A 21,437-nucleotide genomic window follows, 5' to 3' on the forward strand; every position below is an offset into this window, starting at 1 on the left:
AGTTATTCAGGAAATTATTTTGTTAGAGGACCAATCACAGCCCTTGCCGTCTCCGTTGCGTCGACCAATAGGTCCATGGCGTCGACGGATAGTTAAAAAATATTGGATGCGCACGTAAGCTACGGAGAAGGTCTCCGACAGGCTCTCCGGCTACGGAGAGGGCTCTCCGTGTCTACATACAGCACTTTAACATGCAAACGCATTTGAAAAGGCATCATCCAGGTGTTACAATCACCGTTGCTGTGAAAAAAAAAACTGTGCAAACCCAGCTCACAACACTATTTCAACAACCCCTGTCTCGGAATTCAGAAATGCAAATGCCATAACCAAGTTTATTGGTGTTTTCATTGATGCTTATCGACGGGTTGAGAAACAAGCAGTTTTTTAAAATTTTCCCCGTAACTATTAATCGTACCGTACCGTGACTTAAAAACCGAGGTACGTACCGAACCTCGACTTTTGTATACCGCTACACCCCTAGTTAACTCACTTGAAGGCGGGTGTCTGTTGAAGTTTAAAACTATTGGATCTGCCCAGTGCTACTCTGGATCTCATAACCAATCGCTAACGTTTGGCCGGGAATCACGTTGTGCGCAGGCTGTAAACAAACCAAACACCATGCGTGAAGATGTCCGTCAACGAGAGCTGACTTTAACGTCATTGTTCCTAGCCACTCCCTCTGTTCGCTGATTGGACGCAGAAAATTTGGACGGAGAAAACCTACTAACATACCGCAGACCAAGACGTAGTACTGAAGGGAAATTCAAATTGAGCTTTGACTGTAGATTATACTTTTATTTGATATCAGCGGGTGAGCGGGTGGAGCCAGGCTACCTCTCCTCTCCCTAACCCTCAAATTACCCTAAACTTTGTCTCTCTCCTCGCCCTCACCCTTAACTTACCCTGTCTGTCCCTCTCCTGTCCCTATCCCTTAAAGGTCTCATGGCATGCTACTTCATTGATGCTTTAATATAGATATTAGTGGGCCCCTAACACAGTATTTGAAGACGTTCCCGAAATTCAGCCGTGGTGCAGAATTACAGCCACTACGAGCCAATCGCACATTGAGCTTTCCCCAATCACGCCGTTTCGGTGTCTGTAGCTTTCATGCAAATGAGGAGGAGAGAGGCGGGTCAAGGAGGAGGATGGGGGTGTGGCCCTGAGCAGCTTGCGGCCACGGTACCATGCGCTCTGTTTACAGTGGATGTATCGCATGGTGAGGCGCACACAACCTTTGGCCTTGTTCTGTATATATTCTAGAACACTCCGGATGATCCGGTGGGAGTCCTGGAGCTCTATATCTAAATAATATCATATTATGTATAGATATCTATATAATAGAATATATATTATCCCGGCCAAAAGCTGTGTGTGCCTCCAAACGATATTATGAATCTCAAACGACTGCGTCGGGTTCTCCGACCACTCTGGTTCCTCCAAGTCCAAATCAATCTGAATTAGACTGAACCACGACATGGGGGAGTAAGAGATTGTTGCCTGCGATTGTTGACCGCTATCGTCTCCCGCCGGAGCCTCGCTGCAAATGGTCAGCGCTTAGGCACCACCGCCTCCTGCAGAGGGCAGCGGGCAGTGCCAAGGCGGTGGTCCCTCGGCAGCGGACAGCGGGAAAGGGGCTCAAGCGGGAGACAATCGCGGGCAATAATCCATTTGTCCTTCATGTCATGGTTCATGTACTTCAGAGAGTCAAAGCCAAAGTTCCTTTCCCCCAATTCCTTCTCAACCATGGCTGAGATAACTCCAACTACAGTCTTGTTGTGGAAATACCAGAGACGTCAAAGAACCGACGTGTTATACGCCATTACACCAACAGCAGAACGGTTATCCAAATAACAAAGAAGTGTACAACCTTTGCGTTACAGTGTGTGTAATCACACACACACACACACGCCGTAGCTCATTGTCTCATTGGCGGGCCAAATTCTCTGGGCGGGCAAGGCAGAAAAAGGGGAGGTAACTTGGCCCCTTATGAAGACATATCGGGCCACATTCTAAATCAGCCCACTTGAGCTTCCACTTTTTTCAAAGGCAAGCAGGATGGCTAGTGCTCGTTTTACACCGAGCGCAAGTTTTAGCCACTTGGGGACCATAGGCAGGCTAGGGGAACTCATATTAATGTTAGAAAACCTCATAAAGTGAGATTTTCATGCTATGGGACCGTTAACTTACCCTGAACTCGGCCCCCTCCTCTCCCTAACCCTTAACTTACCCTGAACTCGGCCCCCTCCTCTCCCTAACCCTTAACTTACCGTGAACTCGGCCCCTCTCCTCTCCACCAGGGAAAATTCTTCGTGGAAACTGTGTGTGGTGGATTCCACCAACCACCACTGTGACATCGCGCATCCCCATTTCTGGCAGCTCAACCATCGGCTGAACATCACCGAGGTCAACCCCCTGGGAGCAGCGCTCACCAGGCAGACCATCCAACTGCATAAGCTCTGTAAGGCACACGCACACGCACCCACACACAAACACATGCACGCACACACACATACATATCAACTGGTAACCGGAAGGTTGCTAGTTCGATTTCTGACTCCTCCTAGCGTGTCGAGGTGTCTCTGAGCAAGACGCCTCCCCCTGACTGCTCCTGACGAGCTGGCTGTTGCTTTGTATGGTCCACACCACCATCGGTATGTGAGTTTGTCTATGAACGGTTGTCTCTCTGGATAAAAGTGTGGGTAAAATCCTTTAAATGTAAGGTGGCTGCACTTACTACAGCACTTCTTAACACCAAACGGGCTTTATGAAAAAATTTGCCGTATTTCACCCTTATTAGTTCCGGGATCAGTTGGGCCCAGCATTCAAGACGATTGTTTCAGACGGATGGAATAGACACCATTATATCCGTGAGGAGGGATTCAGTTTGATCAATATTTCTTGTATTTTTTACACATTGGAACATTATTCAAATATATTTCCAAGTGCCACACGTTGTCCTCCAAAATGATTTGAATATTAATAACTCCGATCTAAAAGTGGGAAATATTGTCCAATGTCTAGTCTTTAGAAAAAGACTCATCTTACAGAAATGTGCACTGCCACGGTGCTTAGAGGCATATTCAGCAATGGAGGAGTCATCCAATCAGTTTTGGACCTTAAACGTTTGCCAAATCTGATATCTCCAGAGGCATACGGGCTACAGCTCCGTTCAACCCCTACGCCAACTGGCGAGCAGCCAAAAGAGACGCATCACAGATTGGCAAACTGATCCGTTAATGGCTACTCAGCTGTTTCCAGCCAGCTGCAAAAACCTTAAGTGAGCAATTCTACGGCCAAATCCATTCATGTCCTCCTTTTGTTTTGTGTGTTTAAATAAATCTTTTTTTTTCCCTGCACCTTTAATCTACGTGCTGCGTCATCAGCGTTCTCCTGTTGAACCAGGTCTTAGTCACAGGTGTGACATTAGTTTTTCCACACTCAAATCACTGCGGTGTGCAAGATGGTCCACCTCGGACCGCGACTTGGCACAGCTCTAACGTTTACACTGGTAATGGAACAAGCAGATCAATGTGGCATTGTTTGGCTGTGCGCAGCCAGACGTGTCAGTGGAAGGGGGCCTCTAGCAGCCCTCGTGTTCATCTCTCTGGCTCCATCCCACAGTGAAGCCGGACCCTCCGGCGGAACTGGTGGTGGCGGCCCGGCCCAGCTTCCCCACCCACCTGAACGTGTCCTGGCGGTACCCGCACTCCTGGCCACAGCTGGACTTCTTCCCCCTGCTCTTCCAGATCAGATACAGGCCCCACGGCTCCACACACTGGGCACAGGTACACACACACACACACACACACACACACACACACACACACACAGGTAGACAGACAGACAGACAGACAGACAGAAAGACACGTAGGAAGACAGACAGGTAAAGAGACACACACAGGCAGACAGACAGGCAGGGGGACAGACAGAAGGAACAGGTAGACCAACACAGGCAGACAGACAGGCACAGACCGATAGGTAGACAAACACAGGCAGAGAGACAGGCACAGACCGATAGGTAGACAAACACAGGCAGAGAGACAGGCACAGACCGATAGGTAGACAAACACAGGCAGAGAGACAGGCACAGACAGACAGACAGGTAGACAAACACAGCAGATAGACAGGCACAGACGGAGAGACAAGTAGGTATATTAATGTGTGTGTGTGTGTCTTCAGATTGAGTCCATGGGGACTAATGTAGTGGTCCATGATGCGCTGGAGGGCTACCTCCACGAGGTGCAGGTCCGAGCCCAGGACGAGCCTAACGCCGACAGCCACTGGAGCGACTGGAGTCCCCTGATCCTGGCCCGGCCTTGGGAAGGTAATCATTTTGTTGATTTATCACAATATCTTAACAACTCACCCAACTACTGTTCTCCATAATAGTGGTGTGTGTGTGTGTTTGGATTTGTATTTATGTGTGTGTGTGTGTGTGTGTGTGTGTGCGTGTGCGTGTGCGTGTGTGTGTGTCCAGCCCCAGGAACAGAGCAGCCTGATGTCTCAGGAGGAACACCCCCCACTGGAGTGTATCCAGATGACCCGCTTGGCATCGAGACCATCACCAGTAAGAACAGAGGTAAGACGAAACCCAAGACACATTAATACTGCAAAATAATTTACTCAAAAACATCAAAGTATGACAAAAAAATAATAATATGTAAGGGGTTTGTCTGACTGTGTGTCTGTGTGTGTGTGTGACTGTGTTTCTGTGTGACTGTGTTTCTGTATGCGTGTGACTGTGTGTGTGTGTGTGTGTGTGTGTGTGTGTGTGTGTGTGTGTGTGTGTGTGTGTGTGTGTGTGTGTGTGTGTGTGTGTGTGTGTGTGTGTGTGTGTGTGTGTCTGACTGTGCGCGTGTGTGTGTGTGTATCTGTCTGTAGACGATGCAGCAGGGGAAGAAGAGAAACTCAGTTTGGTCATTCTATTGGTTATCTTCTCCATCGTCATCTTCATCATCATCCTCTCCCTCACCGTGGTCATGTGGTGAGAAACACACACACGCATGCACAAACAAAAACACACACACATACACACGCTGGACATTGGCCAATGTTTCCCACTATTAGATTGCTGATAAGGATATTCAATGTGTTTTGTGTGACACTTGGGGAACCAGGCGTTCCAATGTGTATTATGTAGCACTGTCCTCGCCTTAGAGTTCACAACGTCAAATCAGAACCGTCTGACCAAACACATTGACCATTGATTGTCGTAATTTCTGTGGCTTTTGGGAGGTTTAGACTCTTGGAAATAATCTGTTGGTTTTCCGACAGATGCACCACCGCTTCATAACAGACGCTAACCCTAACCCTAACCCTAACAAATCACCTTTCCACCAAAGGACCACACTGTGTGTGTCCGTCGATCCATTCAATTTAAGTTGAACTGTAGGATACTATTAGCCTCAAACACTATAATATAGACTATAGGTATAATATACCGTCATTATTATAAAATATCTACCGATCAAATTGTGGCCAGTCTCTGTGGAGACTCAGGGCTCCGTGCCGTCTGATGACGCACGGTGTTCACACACCATCGGGACACAACCTACATCCTGAGGAGAGGGCCAAAATCGGATTGATTTTTCTGATTTCAGCCTGTAAAACCAGTGCAGAACCATTCCATTTAGCAGTTTGAGACCCCTGTTACTCATTGTAATACAAATTAATACAGAGTGGAGCATTGTATTTATCAGTGTGCTTTTCTGAATAACATGTTTTCATGGTGCTGTCATTCACAGTTTGAGGCAGAGGAGACGTCATGTGACCAAACAGGAAGTGAGCTCCATGCTCAAGATGAAGGCCATCCCTCTGTAGGGTAAGAGCAACACAAAGACCAACACACACAGATTCAGATTCGTCATGTTACTGGGAACATTGGCCACAATATAACAGTACTATGAACTAGAAACCGAATGATAACAGAATGCCCCCATCACGATGAATCTTTATCAATCCCTCTCTCTCTGTCTGTTCCACTCTTCCCGCTCTCTCTCTGTTCCATTCATCCCTCTCTCTCACTGTGTTCCACTCATCCCTCTCTGTCACTGTCTGTTCCACTCATCCCTCTCACTGTCTGTTCCACTCATCCCTCTCTCTGTCTGTTGCACTCATCCCTCTCTCTCTCTCTCTGTTCCAATCATCCCTCTCTCTCTCTGTCTGTTCCACTCATCCCTCTCTCTGTCTGCGGCACTCATCCCTCTCTCTCTGTCTGTTGCAATCATCCCTCTCTCTCTGTCTGTTGCACTCATCCCTCTCTCTCTGTCTGTTGCACTCATCCCTCTCTCTCTGTCTGTTCCACTCATCCCTCTCTCTCTGTCTGTTCCACTCATCCCTCTCTCTCTCCGTCCGTTTAGATTGGATCCGTCCTCTGTCCGTCTGAACCACTGCAGTTCTCTTTGCTGGGTCAAACTACATCCCCCACAATGCATGGTCCAGTAGAAGCAGGATTTCCAGTAGGCAGAAGCTGAACTGTATAAACAACTGTTGAGAGTGTTGAGTTTCACCTCACCTCAAACTACACTACCCATAGTGCATCAAGGCAACAAGGCTTTTATCTTCACAGTAACGGACTCCTGAATTGTTATTGGAAGTGGGCCTTGACGTCGATCCTCCAGCCATGTTCTTCCTCTCATCTATACCAGCCATTTTTGTCCACAAGAGAACAGTTTTTTCTGATGTTTTTTTTGTGAGAAGATAAAGACTGACTTTTATTTAAATGTCTGACTGTGAAGAAGCGTCAAACGAAACTGGGCATTACTGAATACAAGTATTCAATAGGGTGTCGTCTGCATACAGGCGTACTATAAGGCAGGGCTGTTTCAGATCTTTCAGCTCGGTAGCCCAAAGACAATTTGGGCCGACCACAGCACACTCAGAATACCCAGACAACATCCGATCCGTCTCATTAAGAGGTTCACCTATTCTGGTGTGCTCAGAGTTTATTGTGCATGGACAGGCTGTGACCCGCCTCTGACCGGATGACCACCAGTTTCGGGACCCAAAACCGATTTAAGAAGTACATAGGATAATTAGAGTATGGTGTCTAAATACGTACATCAGAGTATGGTGTCTGAATACGTACATTAGAGTATGGTGTCTGGATACGTACATCAGAGTATGGTGTCTGGATACGCACATCAGAGTATGGTGTCTTGATACGTGCATTAGAGTTTTGTCAACTGGACTCTACGCACTCTGCAGAGAGAGAGAGAGAGAGAGGGGGGGAGAGCGAATAGCGTGAGAGAGGAGATGGTAGAGCTTTCAGCCTAGCACACACCAACAGTGTTGAAACATCACATTGATGTTTGAACAAGGTCTCAGGTGTGTCAGTCCCTCGATTCAGTGTTTCTGATCTGAGTTTAAAAAATGACCTTTAAACAGTACATTGTACTTCTTCCCCCCCAGCCATTGATATTCATATTCATTTGAATGTGTGCACAAACACAATCCCCAGACACTTAAACCACATGGTGGGGTGGGGATTTCATAACCAACAGGAGAGCCTGTAATGTCTTAAACATCGGGTTGAGTTCTAATGTCATTAGCCTTGGGTGGAGATGTGATTTCATCACCTACGGGTTGGGTTATGATGCCATTGCCCATAGCTGGAGTTCGATTGTTCCAAACCTAAATGTTTTAACAGTAAAACTATGTTCTGTTTATTTTGAGCGAGTCAGTTACTTTGTGCTGATCTAAAGTTGTGTATTTACTTTGCGATTGATTGATTGGCCTGAGGTGTATTTTGTCAGCCCTTTCGCACGTTTGCAAACGTAACGGCCACTCAAGCTAGCTTTTCACATTATATGCATGAATCCAACGAAAGCTTTCTCTGTATATTATTGTATATTTTTCATCATTTTACGTTTCATGTATGTTACCAAAAGTGTTTCTATGTTTTTCTATGTTCTGGTTCTAACAGGAAGTCCCTCCAAATATGCTTTTAGTTGTAGTTTAGCAAAATGTGCCACTTTATAGCGCCAGTTACTGAAAATAACCAAATCACTAGAGGAAACAACTAACCTGCAAATGAGGACACTGTTGCTAAGTGACCAAATTATACAGGATATGACGACTGGTTAGTACTACTGTTGGCTATTACTTCTCTAAGTAAGCTAGTAGTACGAACTGTTGGCTGGTAATACTAATGGTTAGTAGTACTATTGGCTAGTAGGACGGTTGCCTATTAGTTCTACTTGCATTAGTATATCTGTCAGGTAGTAGTGCTCATTTCTCTATGTATTAGCGGCTCTTGTCGCAAACATGTGTAGCCTTCAGCTTCCAATGCAATCTGTTTATACGTACTTTATAGATTATATTTGATAGATTATATTTGATAGATTGCTGATCTACCTGATCATTTTCAGCATTGAGTCATTGGTGTCCATGGTCTAGATTCAGAGAGAGATTGAGATTATGTAGCCTAGATGTAAAGGAAATAGATATTCTAGATTTTCCGTACAAAAGAAAGCTCTGCAACAGGAGTAATCACATAAAACACCTAGCACTGAGTATAATAGTACTATTAGTTTTACTACTTCTGGTATAATAGATACTAGACAGATCTACTGTGCAGGCTATGTGTATATATGTATGTATGTATATATGTATATATATGTATACATCAGTGGAGGCTTCTCCATTGAGGAGAGGGAGGAAGATCCTCCCTAACATTGTTGAGAATAAAAAATGTAGATTGCCCAGACTATTGTAATGAATTAATGCCCTTAAATATGACTACTTTATTGCCTTTGAATATATAATGTTCGTTTCCCTGGGTAATGGGACATTAGCACCCCCTATCGCCTATTGACAATTACTTCAGGGAGGAACGTCCTCCGGAAGCCGCCGTCCACTCCCATTCATTTTCCCGAAAGTACTGGCGGCCGGTGGATAACATGGGTTTCAATGGGAGAGAGGAGGAAAATCCTCCTCTGAGTGGGTGGGACCTTAAGGGGTCTGATTCGCGCAAAAATCTATCCGTCTGCGCTATGAACCAATAAGCAGGATCCCTGGATGTTGAGCAGTGTTGCCAGATTGGTCCGATTTCCCACCCAATTGGGCTACTTTTAACCATGTTAGGCTGGAAAGATCATCATTGGGCGGGAAATCTGCCCAATCTGGCAACGCTGTCGATAGCAAACCCGGTCTGCATTGCCGCGGTGTTCAGTCTGAAAGACGCAGAGCAAGTGAAATCTGCGATAGCGCGATCCTAAATGCACAATGGAAACATTGGAAACGGAGGACATTGTTAACGTCTTATTACAAAAAGCATTCCATTCATTCAGTTACAGTGCTAAGTTAGCGACCAAAGAAAGAGGTAGACCACTTCCCAAAATCAAGGTCACCAGAAGTAATGGCAACCTCAGTGTTGTGAGTGCTACATGGTTTGCTAGGTACGCATGACTTACTGGTAGCATTACAAGCAATTGTAACTGAAAATAAACATAGCTAAATAACTTCAGTCAGTGAGGGCAAAAATAGGCCCAATGATAGGCCCAGATTTTTTGATTTACTTTTACAAATCAATAGTAGGCCTGATTTGACTAAGATGCTTTGCATCCTTTCCTTCTCAAATTACAGTGATGCCACTGGTGGCTTTGTATACATTTTGTTCACATAACTCCCTCCCTGCTATTTTGTAGTTCACCAAAACACCCTGAAACAACTTGAGTCTCACATTCTTATGCCACCATACACCAACAGTGCAAGCAGGCCAATGGCAACCAAGCGCGCAGTCCTTCCTCCCTCACTTTAAAAACCACCAGCCGCCACTGGTATACATATATCTATATATATATGTATGCTGCACCATGATGCAAAGTGTTATAAAAAACATCTCACTCCACGTTACCTCATTGCATATAAAGTATAAATCACATATAATTCACATTAATAACAGCATTGTTGCCTATATTTCACCTATAAAAGACGCTTATATGCTTTTTAATCTATCATTATGTAGGGTTTTCTTATTCGCATCAGTGTGTGATTGTATGAATATATCATGTCGTGTAGTGTTTTGTACTTTTTAATCAGTGTTTGTATGATTATATCATGTGCATGGGGATCCCCTTTGGGAGTAGAACTCTGAGAACACTTGGATTTACTCCCATATGTAAATACTACTTTGTTTGTATCACAATAAGCTGTTTTTCTCTTCTGTACTTGTGTCTTTGAAATAAATACTATTTTATCACAACACAACATAAATACGATGTAATACCACCACAGATATAATCTAAAAATACAACTTTTTCACAGTTCTATCACAACAGCGATATTCAAAAGGTATTTTATCACAACTATAATTCAGTTAAACATGGTTGACTACAACCGTGTTGAAAGAGGCAGGCATGTCAATATTGAACAGAGAGCAGAAGAACAGAACACTGCAGACCGAAACAAGACTAAGCGAGGGAGGGATGGGGGGGGGGGGTGGGTCGGAGGGGGGAGGGAGGCGAGGAGGGAGGGAGTGTTCAGATGAGAGAAAGGGAGAAGGCTGGGGAGAGATTCTTTAATGAAGAGATTTTCATTAAAGGAAAAAAATCCCGAAAGAGTGGTTTGTTATTGTGAATTTTGGTGTGTGTGTGTGTGTGTGTGCGTGTGTGCGCGTGTAACAGTGACTTACCAGTGAAACGAATGGTTTAACTAACTATCTAGTGGTCGTTTACATCACTACAGCCACCAAAACACTAAGCAGTTTTAAATACATATCAATATAACTTAAATAGAGGTTAAGAAGTGAGCAAAAGAGAGCAACAATTTCAAAAGCGGGCCTTTTCTCCCTAAAATGGTACACCATTGGGTAGTGCTGTGTTCACAGCCCTGTATTCCTGGTCCTGATGGAGCTATGATACAGCTGTGTTCATGGTCCTGGTACAGCTGTGTTCATGGTCCTGATGGAGCTATGATACAGCCGTGTTCCTGGTCCTGATGGAGCTATGATACAGCTGTGTTCATGGTCCTGGTACAGCCGTGTTCCTGGTCCTGATGGAGCTATGATACAGCTGTGTTCATGGTCCTGCACAGCCGTGTTCCTGGTCCTGATGGAGCTATGATACAGCCGTGTTCCTGGTCCTGATGGAGCTATGATACAGCTGTGTTCATGGTCCTGGTACAGCCGTGTTCCTGGTCCTGATGGAGCTATGATACAGCTGTGTTCATGGTCCTGGTACAGCCGTGTTCCTGGTCCTGATGGAGCTATGATACTGTGTTCAGTTCCCTGATCCCGCCATTGAAATGCCCTGAGTGGTCAGATTAAGCCAAGGCATGAAGGGTAGGCTAGGTGGTTATAATGTAGGCAATATTCTCTGAGCACTTCCCTGTTGAAGCCCTTGTATTGTAAGCCATTTGAAATGAAGTGTATTTTCTTCAACTTTGAAGAGGGAGATGGAAGATAAAGCGGGGGCTCTCGTCATTGTTACTCAAACGGGAAGGGCCCCGGCACACAGCGGTCACCCCAATTTAGTGTCATGAACAAACACATTGCCCCGCAGTTCTAGCTCAGGGCAAAAAAACACATCATCTGGGGTCTCATTTATAAAACTGTCCGTGGGATCGTTACAAAAAGTGTACGTACGCCCAAAAGCCAAGTTTTGCATGCACCAAAAAATATTCAGACTTATAAAACCTTGCGTACGCACACCTCTAAGCAATCTTTGCTTTATAAATATAAGAGTGCCTACAAGTAGTGATGGGTAAATTAAGCTTCGGTGAAGCACTGAACCACTTAGGCACATTGTTTCGAAAATGGGTTCATTACTTGAAGCTTCAGTAACAGTGACCTCAGAGGTCTCCCCAAGGTCATCATCCCCAAGGTTTACCTTGGGGATGATCGGTGTCCCCTTCATGGGCTCCCACCACTCCGGTGATGGGAGTGTCACCGATCAAAGCGGCCACTCTCAAATCGAAGGGGGAGAGTTCCCCCACTCCCGTCCCCCCACCTGTTGCGGTCACGCTTCGGCGGTGGGCAGAAACCCTCCGCTTCACCTCCACCTTGAGGTCTGACCACTTTTTTTTAATTTCAGAGTGTGTGCGCTGCTGAGACCCCACTGCATTGACGGCCTCGCAAACACGCTCCCACTCACTTCTCTTTTGTTTTGCATTTATCCCTGTTGACAGGGTTCAAAATAGCATATGCTTGCGCATTTCTACCTCGTGGAGCAAAATCTCGAGCTCGGACTCCGTGAAGTTTCGTTTTTTGCCTCTGTTCATGGTGCCAGGTGATCGGATTAAGAGGTGAATCTCAGGTCCAGAGGCCTATTTAAATGAAATTGCATATTCAAATGAGGGCGTGGACAGGGAGGAGTTTGGCACCTCGGCATGTGCGCTCAATTCCACGTTGATTGAGATGTACAAAAGAAACGTGCTTGGATCCATGCGTTCGCACACTTTGATACATCTGAATTTATTTGTGCGTAAGACAGTTTCTGGGTTTTGGCGTACGCCAAGTTTCAGTATGAAATCCACGCTAGTCTTAGTACATGAGGCCCCAGGAGTCTCAGCCATGGTCTCAGCACCAACGCGTCTTCCAGTGACGTTAGGTCGTTACCACTAACAGTTTACAATGTGAATAATGATAAAAAATGACAATATAGAGCTGGTGATGTATAGGCCTACTATAATATCTATTATTGAAGTTGAATCATTGAAGTAAGACTGTCCAGGGATTTCAACTCCTAATAAAGAGAAAAATTTAAATAAATTTGCTTCAATATTTTACTCTGGAAATCTTGGAACTTTATTCATGAACAAATCATGTTGTGGAGGTAAGATGAAATTTAACGTCACACTTTGAAAGATTTATGATATTAATATACAACATATGGATATACTGTATATATATATATATATGTATATATATATATGTGTGATCCATGTTTATATAAACAGGAGGCAGCAGAAGCCGATCACCGACGTTTACATATCCTTTCATTGAAAATATTGGACTGTCACACAAATCTGCAGAACGTTCTGGCCGGCATTCTATTTACCATGAGGCCACTTTTACTTTTCTTTGGTAAACCCTTAAAATTGATTAACATCTGTGCGCACAATTCCAACCGCATTTTATCGTAACATTGGAGCAAGTATTTTTTTATTTTATATTTTTTTACAATTATTTATTCATGCTATAGGTGCAGGACAATACAAGAGCACAACATAATGCATACATCCACCACGCATTTACAACAACAGATGGCAGCAAGAAATGCTTATTGCGGGGACCCGTGACATTCATCAATTTCTAGGCCAAAAACTTTGTTGATTTTACTCTTTCAATGACATGGCCATTGATAGAGGGACAGGTATAGTTTTGGCACAGTTGGTTTATTGTTCTTTCATTTATGGTTTTAACTTTTGTTTTCTGGGTAGGAGTTAAATGTTTGGTCACTAGATCAATGGATAACAGTAGGGAAAATTCTCAGAAATGTCAGAGATAATTACTCCAGATGTTAAGCTTGTGTTTGGTACGTTGGTGATAATGTTATCGATGATGGTCTTCGTATATTGTGTGACTTTGGTAACAATGTTAATTACAGTGATATTGTATATGACTGGCATACTAAACATTTATTTCCCTATTATATGACCATCCAGGCACAAGCTTGCAGGCACAAAAAATGATGATGGTCAAAAAGATTCAAGTTCCTCACATTTCTCTTCCGGGACTTTGAGATGGGTACAGCAAGTAGACTGGAACCATCAGTACCGTATACATTATTCACCTCGTTACTTTCACCTTCACAACCTCCGCTGACAGCATTACATAGCTACTGCACCGAGACACACACTAGAAAGTCAGGCAAATTTACATTCACATTGAAGTGCAGTATTTTGAGATTGGTAAGCAAGAGTGCTCGCATCGAGCCAATATTCATGTCACATGTCATCGTCCATCTCTACCCTCTCTGATGTCACAGAAAACGGCTCTGGGGATATTCTTCTTTCAAAATTGGAGAAACTGTCTGCTAGTCTTAGTTCCTTCAACCGAAGATGATGCAACATTATGCAAAGCGCATCACTGGTGGTCGGAAGTATGCATTTGTTGACAAACTAGGTACGAAGATAATATTGGGAAGTCAAATGATATCCGAAAACTCGGATATCGAACACAAGGTCACAGCACAGTTGCATGGATTAACAAGTTCAACAAAACCTTCCACAAACCATTGACATGGTCGGTTGACAGACCTGAACCAAAGGACCTCTCCAGAGAAATCAATAAATAGGAGAGTTATAGTGGGTGCAAGTGCATGTGAAAATATGTCGATGCAGCAATCGCATCTATGGCCAAAGTCTAGCACGACATTATTCCAAGCCTTAACAGTCAACACGCTACCAAACTTCATCACCCCGGTCACTCGTCTACTCAGTGTTCAGCCTTTGAAATACTTGGCCTCGTACGGGCCCGTGACAACAGTTGATCTTATATGGAGCGGTTTGATATGACAATTGCTCTGATTGGATGCAGGTCCATCCAATGGCGTGTGGAGGCCTTTCGTTCTGCAGACGTTGACGACACCCCTTAGGGAATGAGTTGAGAGGTTCCAGACTAATTCGTCTGGCGATTCATGGCTAAGTAAATAATGGATTAAGAACAGAACACGTCCTTTACTTTGGCGACAGAAAGGAAATTGCTGCGTTCAGTTTAATGATAATATGATATGATTGTTACTCCATTACTGCCCTCAAAACAATATAATCAGCCATACCATGTCGTCTAAAACAAAGGTACAATGCATGTAAAGTTTGAAGGGAAAGAACAACAGGGTAGGGATACTGAAAGTATTTGTGTGGGAGAGGAGCTAGAGAGACATAGGAGGGCTAGAGGGAGAGAGGAGGGATGGAGAGAGAGAGGATGGCTAGAGCGAGAGGAGCTAGAGAGACATAGGATGGCTAGAGGGAGACAGGAGGGATGGAGAGAGAGGAGGGGCTAGAGAGACATAGGAGGGCTAGAGAGAGAGAGGAGGGCTGGAGAGAGAGAGAGGAGGGCTAGAGAGACATAGGAGGGCTAGAGAGAGAGAGAGAGGAGGGCTAGAGAGAGAGAGAGAGAGAGAGAGGAGGGCTAGAGTGAGATAGGAGGGCTAGAGAGAGAGGAGCTAGAGAGACATAGGATGGCTAGAGGGAGACCGGAGGGCTGGAGAGAGAGGAGGGGCTAGAGAGACATAGGAGGGCTAGAGAGACATAGGAGGGCTAGAGAGAGAGAGAGAGAGGAGGGCTAAGAGAGAGACGAGATGAGCTAGAAAGAGAGAGTAAGGCTAGAGAGAGAGGAGGGTGAGAGAGAGAGAGGGAGAGAGAGAGAGAGAGAGAGAGAGAGAGAGAGAGAGAGAGAGAGAGAGAGAGAGAGAGAGAGAGAGAGAGAGAGAGAGAGAGAGAGAGAGAGAGAGAGAGAGAGAGAGAGAGAGAGAGAGAAAGGCTAGAGGAGAGGGGCTCGAGAGAGAGAGAGAGAAGGGGTAGAGGAGTGACAGGAGGGCTAGAGAGAGAGGGGAGGGGTTAGAGAGAGAGAGAGAGGAGGGCGAGAGGGAGGAGGTGAGTGAGAGAGGGCTGGAGATAGATAGGAGGGCTAGAGAGACAATGTTCCATAAGAGAGGAAGGAATAGATTTTCATATCACAAAAAATCCTGAAAGAGCAATTTTTGATTGTGTACTACAACTACACACAGGTAGAACTTTATTCAGTTAAAATAAAATAAATCACAATATATATTTAGACCTACATGTTTTTACCAAAATGGTTAACAAATGTATTTAACAAATAGGCCTACATTTAGAAAGAGTTGACAGCCAAATCAATTAAGGTAAACATCAAAATAAAGTGCAAAATTCAAAGTGTGTGTGTGTGTGTGTGTCTACACAGAGACATTATAGTGAACGAGACAGGAACAGCGTAAATCGACTATTTCATGATAATCGTCGAGTAGATGAGATTATCAACACTACCATCTAGTGGCCATAAACATCACTACAGCCACTTAAACAAGTTTTGGAATTAGGTTAGAGATGGTTTAGTTTAGGTATAAGGGTAGGGTTGGTTAGTTCAGGTATCATGTTAGAGATCGTTGGTTCAGGTATTAGACCAGAGATGGTTAGTTTGGGTAAAAGGTTAGAGATGGTATTCGGTAGGGTATATCGGTAGGGTTTTAGAGGTGGTAAAGGGTTTAAGAGGTGGTCACGGTAAAGGTTTTAGAGGTGGTTAAGGTAATAGTGTGGTGTCGCTGAGGTTAAGGATCAGAGTTCCTCTCTGACTATACCGTCTGGTAAGCGACTACAGATCAGACTGTGGTCATGAGTTAAATGTGGAGAAGAGACATTCGTCCCAGCCGCTCTACCAGAGGCCGATACTACCAAGTTCAACAACCCAAGGATATATTTTTTTTAGCTGTCTTCACTTAGCCCAACAACCGCAACCACGGTGGTTTTACGACAGCGACCATCAAATCGTCAAGACAACCAAGATCTTCCCGATCAAGCCATCAGCACGTTCAGGTCAGCGGGGCGGTAGTTTGCACCGCCTGTTGAAGGTGGAAGTTCGCAGGCTTATCCATATCACTGCCACAATGTCATGGCATGGGTAGATCTGACAATAATTCCAATTGCGTATCCGTTCAACTAATGTGTTGCTGAGATGATCACAGCAGGTGTTGCAGCATAAGTTGTACAATGTACAGCGTGCAGCATAGAGATGTACCACAGTGTAAAGTGAACCATCGTGGTGACACTGAGAAGCCAGGGATGAGGCTGGGGTTAGCACACTTTACCCCAAGTCCAGCCTCATAGTGTAAGTGTCTCTGGTCCCCTCAGGATATTTTCAGACCACAACAAGTCAAACACATTCTGTCACGATACACAACACTGTCACACAACACTGTCACCCTCCAGGTTCATATAAAGGCCTACAGTCGCCTGAGGAATCTGATCAATAAAAGAGTCGGTTTTTCCTGATGAATTTGAAAGTTTGAAAATTAAAAAAGTTGAGAGCATAAGAAGTTGATATATAAATATTAATATAAATCTTATTATATTAATATAGACGTAAGGAATGCCTTTATAAGATGTAACTTGTATATATTATAAGGCTGGCTAGCATCTAGCCAGCCTTTTGCTAGCGCGTCGCTAGAATATCTCCAGCCTTATAGCTAGAATATAGCTTACAGGTAACATGTACCGAGACAGTCTATAACCTGTAGCTAGCACGTCGCTAGCATGTCTCCGGCTTGTCGGCAGCATGTAGCTAGAATGTCGTTAGAATGTCTCCAGCCTGTAGCTAGCATAACCCTAGCATGACGAAATGGTTGCGATTCACGCAGCACGAATAACAAAAACAAAAACACATAAAGATTAATAAAGGTTCGTGTGAAGACCATCAGTTAATAAATAACAACAAAGAATATATTCTTTCTCCTGGGGACGCCATTTGGTGGGGGACCAAACTGTCTGTGGACTGTCCCCCCATAGGTCCTCAGGCTTGGGGTTGTCCCCCCATAGGTCCTCAGACGTCGATGGCGACGCCGTGTTTGGTGGTGATGACGTGGCGAGCCCCGGTCAGGTACATGAGCACCGAGACGAGGTGGGGGAGCGTTGCCGTGGTGCCCACGTACAGCCAATAGGGGATGGGTGCCGTGTTGCCCAGCGGACACACCCACAGGCCCCGGCGCACCGCGTCCCGCACGTGGTGCGTCGTCATGGAGACGAAGAGCATCCAGGGCAGGGAGCACCAGGCGTCCTTGAGGCGGGCGAGGGACATGAGGAGGCGGAGCGAGAGGCAGAGCACGGGGATGAGGGAGGAGCAGTGGAGGGGGGGGCGGTGGGGCAGAGAGACCGCTGCCTGGGGGGGACGGGACGGGGACGGACGGACAGACAGACAGACAGACAGAGAGAGAGACGTCAACACGGGCAGTGCATATCATCGGTGTGGTAACCGTGGTCCCCGTGGTCCATGCACACCCTTCCGCCTCGTGACAGTCAGCCGCGGAGGGGGGGCGGCGCCTACCTTGAGTGACAGGGAGCCGGCCGTGTAGAAGTGGTCCAGGTCGATGAGGGAGGCCAGCAGGCCGGCCAGCAGCACCTCGTACACGTCGCTCCTCTTCCTCAGGCCGATGACGATGGCCCAGGACCACAGGCCCACCAGGGCGTGCGTGGCGTTGTCGAGCCCCGCCCGCAGCCACAGCTGCTGCTGCAGCACCGACAGCTGGAGGGCGTGGTCCGCCAGGACGCAGGCCACGCCCAGCCCGGCCGACGCCAGCAGGGAGGCGGAGCTGAAGGTCTGGAGCAGCGCCTGGGCCTTCTCCGTCTCCACCGCCAGGCTCAGTGGCATGGCCACGCCCCCGTCCCCGAGGGCCACGCCTAGCAACGGGCTGGAGGCGGAGTCCAGCTTGGAGTAGAAGCCCTGCATGCTGATAGGACGACGGGGATCACGGGGGAGGGGGGGGGGAGCCAATCAACGTGCCGAGTCAGCACGACTCACCCAAACTGAGGAATATACGGGAGAGAATTAGTAAAAAAGAATGCACAACCAAGGAACGTTATTGACCAATCAGGATCAATATGTATAATGTGTAATGTGTTGAAACATTTAGAAATATCACACGAGACCAACTGCTGTTATATTAAATATCCGCACGGCTGTGATTCGGTTGTAGGCAAGAGGCCGCACACCGAATATAGTTACAACCGACAGTTCCACAAGCATCGATCATTAATGCTAATAAATCGACAACAGATAGGATTTGTTTGTTAATTTAATCGTTTATTCAACTTCGCCCACACAATGAGTTCTGCAGTTGAACTGGGACCACACTGTTGCCAAGCAACACAGACATTCTCCTGCAAACATCGTTGTGTAGGTCTTCACCTCACCGCAGGCTTGCTGCTTTATACTCTCAACATTTATCTGTGTTCCTCCGCTTGTGAAACCAGTGGAATAAGAGTGTTGACCGTTGCTTTAGCGACATGTCTGACTGGCTCATTTCACAGCACCCATTTTGGCGCGTCATAGCACAGTATACCCAGGTGTAATTGATTGATTCAATTAATTAAATCCCAATATCCGGTCCCTGCCCACCTAATGGTACAGAACCGTAATCAATGTTATTAAATTCACCCGTGTTTACCCTGCTAGGCCACGTCAACATGGCTGCTGTTCAAAGGACCTTTTCCCCTGAGTTAAAAGGTTCCCATCGTTAATGTAATTATGGGTTATTAAAAACACCTGTACAGCTGAGATACATGGATGCATAGAGTTCCCAGGTCTGTTAGACTCTACCAGCAGCACTCACACAAGGTCTATTGTCTCATCATATAACTTGAGCAGAACTAACCTAACTGTTGTATATCATCTTTCAAAGGCATCTCCGTCTTTCCTACCTCCTCCCTCCTCCCATCCTTCCTAGCTTCCTACCTTCCAGTACCTATAACGATAACATATGAGGCATCATGTTCTGCTCCATTGTTATTGAATCTTTTTGACTAAAGCTCAGATGCACGGATATAACACGAATTTCCACAGTTAACAATATGATAATTAACATGAATGCATGGATAATAATAATGTGTGTTATGTGCACCCCAGCAGACCCGGATGTGTCTGTTACGATGTGTGTTGGATGTAGATCGTCTACAAAAGACGGTGTTCTTCCTCGCTGAACACCACATTTGCCTAATACACTTTTCGTGTTATCTAACCATGAACAGGTGTGGAAAAAAAGATTCAAATTGAAGGAAAAGCGTCATTTTAGGGAGAAGATAACTCACCCCATAGCAGCGACGCTTCTTCTGTTGTATCTGAAGAAGGTTCTCTAAAGCGCATGCGTCGCTCTACCGCCCCCCTGTGTGATCGCCGTCACCCCATGTACTCATGTTAGCATAAGAATAATATAATCATATAATTTAGAATACATCCATGCTGTGCTGCTGTGCAATATATTATATTTTATGTATATATATATATATATATATATATATATATATATATATATATATATATATATATATATATATATATATATATATATATACACACATAATCTTATGTGTATACATTCAATTATTAATAATATAATGTCATTATATTATTCTCTGGAGCCTTTTCCTCCAGAGAATATATATATATATATATATATATATATATATATATATATATAAATATATATTGCCATGTATCATCATGTCCCATCTGTACAGACACACTGTGCAGATCAACAAAGCATGCTTTGTCTATCTAATTCAACTTTGAATCTCTCCGGCCGAAACTGCATTGTGTCACTTTGGTTCCCAGGCTTTTGCTTACAGCAACAATCCAGAAACAAAGAATTCATCACATCATACAACAAATGAAGAGTGCATAAAACATGTCAACGGTGCCCCTAACATAGCATGAAATGCGGAAACAGTCATCCAGATGAGATATGATATTTCAATTGTGCCAGATTACTGCCATGAACTGCTTCAACAAGGAGCTCATGTCAGTCACTATGATATTGGTTCCCACAAAGCTTTTATTTGGGCGGGTTATTTATTATTTTTATATTTGATCAGACCGAGTGATTGACACCATCCGCGATTGACAGTTTTTCCCATGCATTTTTATTTTTTCTTGAGGTAAAATCTTATTTCATTGCACACTGGACAGAAACATATTGATTCACTCTCTTTCTCTCTCTCTCCCGCTCACCAACATATTGACAATGAACCGTCTGTGAACAGCCCCTCCTCTCCGCGCATACTGAATCAAACCATGATTGTGAGTGGGATGAAGAATTTTTGTTGGCCTTCCCCTCCAGAGAAGCCGGCAGGCCGAATCCATTAATAGAATCAATTCGGAGTTCACCAATCAGTATGAGGGATGGCAAGAATACCAAAAAAACTAAATCAAATCAACGGTCTAAATCTCAACAAGAACTCTTGTATTACTGTGGCAGTATGAACTATGGGGTTGTCCTTCTAGTGTTGGTTCACATGAAATCGAGCATCCGCATGGTACATCGGTAGGAATGTAGTAGGGACAAATGATTGTCACAAGCGTTAAGGGAACGACCAGACATGAGCACAGGTTATGCAAGAATTGCAACTTCTGTGCCCCAGACTGCCTCGGTGATGGTGTTGCTCCAGACGACTGCACCTGTCAACAAGGTACAACTCCCCAAAAACCACACTCGTAATGTCAGCGGGGAAAAAGACCCAGGTATAAGTCAGAACAGTGAGATAGTTCCGACCGTCCGAGGATCCCTTGCGGCAACCAAAACATGGTGACCACGGCTGTGACCGCCACACAGCCCCCACTGCTGCTGGGGCCAGCTCCTTCCTTCCTCTCACTCCGGCCTCATCTCACGTCACTGTCGTCGTTGGTCCCGTTGGTTGGTGACCATACTGAGAGGGCGCTGGAGATTTCCAGGAGGACGCCAAGACGTACCAGGGAGATGGTTGACCCTGTG

General features: G+C 45.2%; 2 protein-coding genes across 2 annotated transcripts in view; one reads left to right on the forward strand and one right to left on the reverse strand.

The window, feature by feature from the left end:
• Positions 1 to 10,334, forward strand: part of il11ra (interleukin 11 receptor, alpha) — a 33,997-nt gene extending 23,663 nt beyond the window's left edge. The window contains exons 6-12 of the mRNA XM_056578068.1: positions 2,298 to 2,458; positions 3,622 to 3,785; positions 4,180 to 4,324; positions 4,478 to 4,579; positions 4,882 to 4,984; positions 5,745 to 5,821; positions 6,360 to 10,334. Of these exons, the coding sequence (XP_056434043.1) occupies positions 2,298 to 2,458; positions 3,622 to 3,785; positions 4,180 to 4,324; positions 4,478 to 4,579; positions 4,882 to 4,984; positions 5,745 to 5,820 (751 nt within the window). The 3' untranslated portion in view covers position 5,821; positions 6,360 to 10,334. The remainder of the gene's footprint in view (positions 1 to 2,297; positions 2,459 to 3,621; positions 3,786 to 4,179; positions 4,325 to 4,477; positions 4,580 to 4,881; positions 4,985 to 5,744; positions 5,822 to 6,359) is intronic.
• A 5,297-nt stretch (positions 10,335 to 15,631) lies between these two features.
• On the reverse strand, positions 15,632 to 19,794 carry tmem267 (transmembrane protein 267). The gene is made up of 3 exons (XM_056578500.1): positions 19,759 to 19,794; positions 17,999 to 18,477; positions 15,632 to 17,833 (listed from the first exon to the last, which is right to left on the reverse strand). The coding sequence occupies exons 2-3, from the start codon at positions 18,398 to 18,400 to the stop codon at positions 17,498 to 17,500; spliced, it is 738 nt and encodes a 245-aa protein (XP_056434475.1). The 5' UTR covers positions 18,401 to 18,477; positions 19,759 to 19,794; the 3' UTR covers positions 15,632 to 17,497.
• Positions 19,795 to 21,437: the final 1,643 nt, after the last annotated feature.

Source organism: Gadus chalcogrammus, chromosome 19 (genome assembly GCF_026213295.1).
Source record: "Gadus chalcogrammus isolate NIFS_2021 chromosome 19, NIFS_Gcha_1.0, whole genome shotgun sequence".
In the NCBI taxonomy this organism is placed as follows: Eukaryota; Metazoa; Chordata; class Actinopteri; order Gadiformes; family Gadidae; genus Gadus; species Gadus chalcogrammus.

Excerpts from the sequence above, each read along its gene's own strand:
- tmem267 (XM_056578500.1), bottom strand. The coding sequence starts at position 18,400 with ATGCAGGGCTTCTACTCCAAGCTGGACTCCGCCTCCAGCCCGTTGCTA. Across the intron at positions 17,834-17,998 it reads CCGGCTCCCTGTCACTCAAG|GCAGCGGTCTCTCTGCCCCA; the intron begins GTAGGCGCCGCC and ends CGTCCCCCCCAG.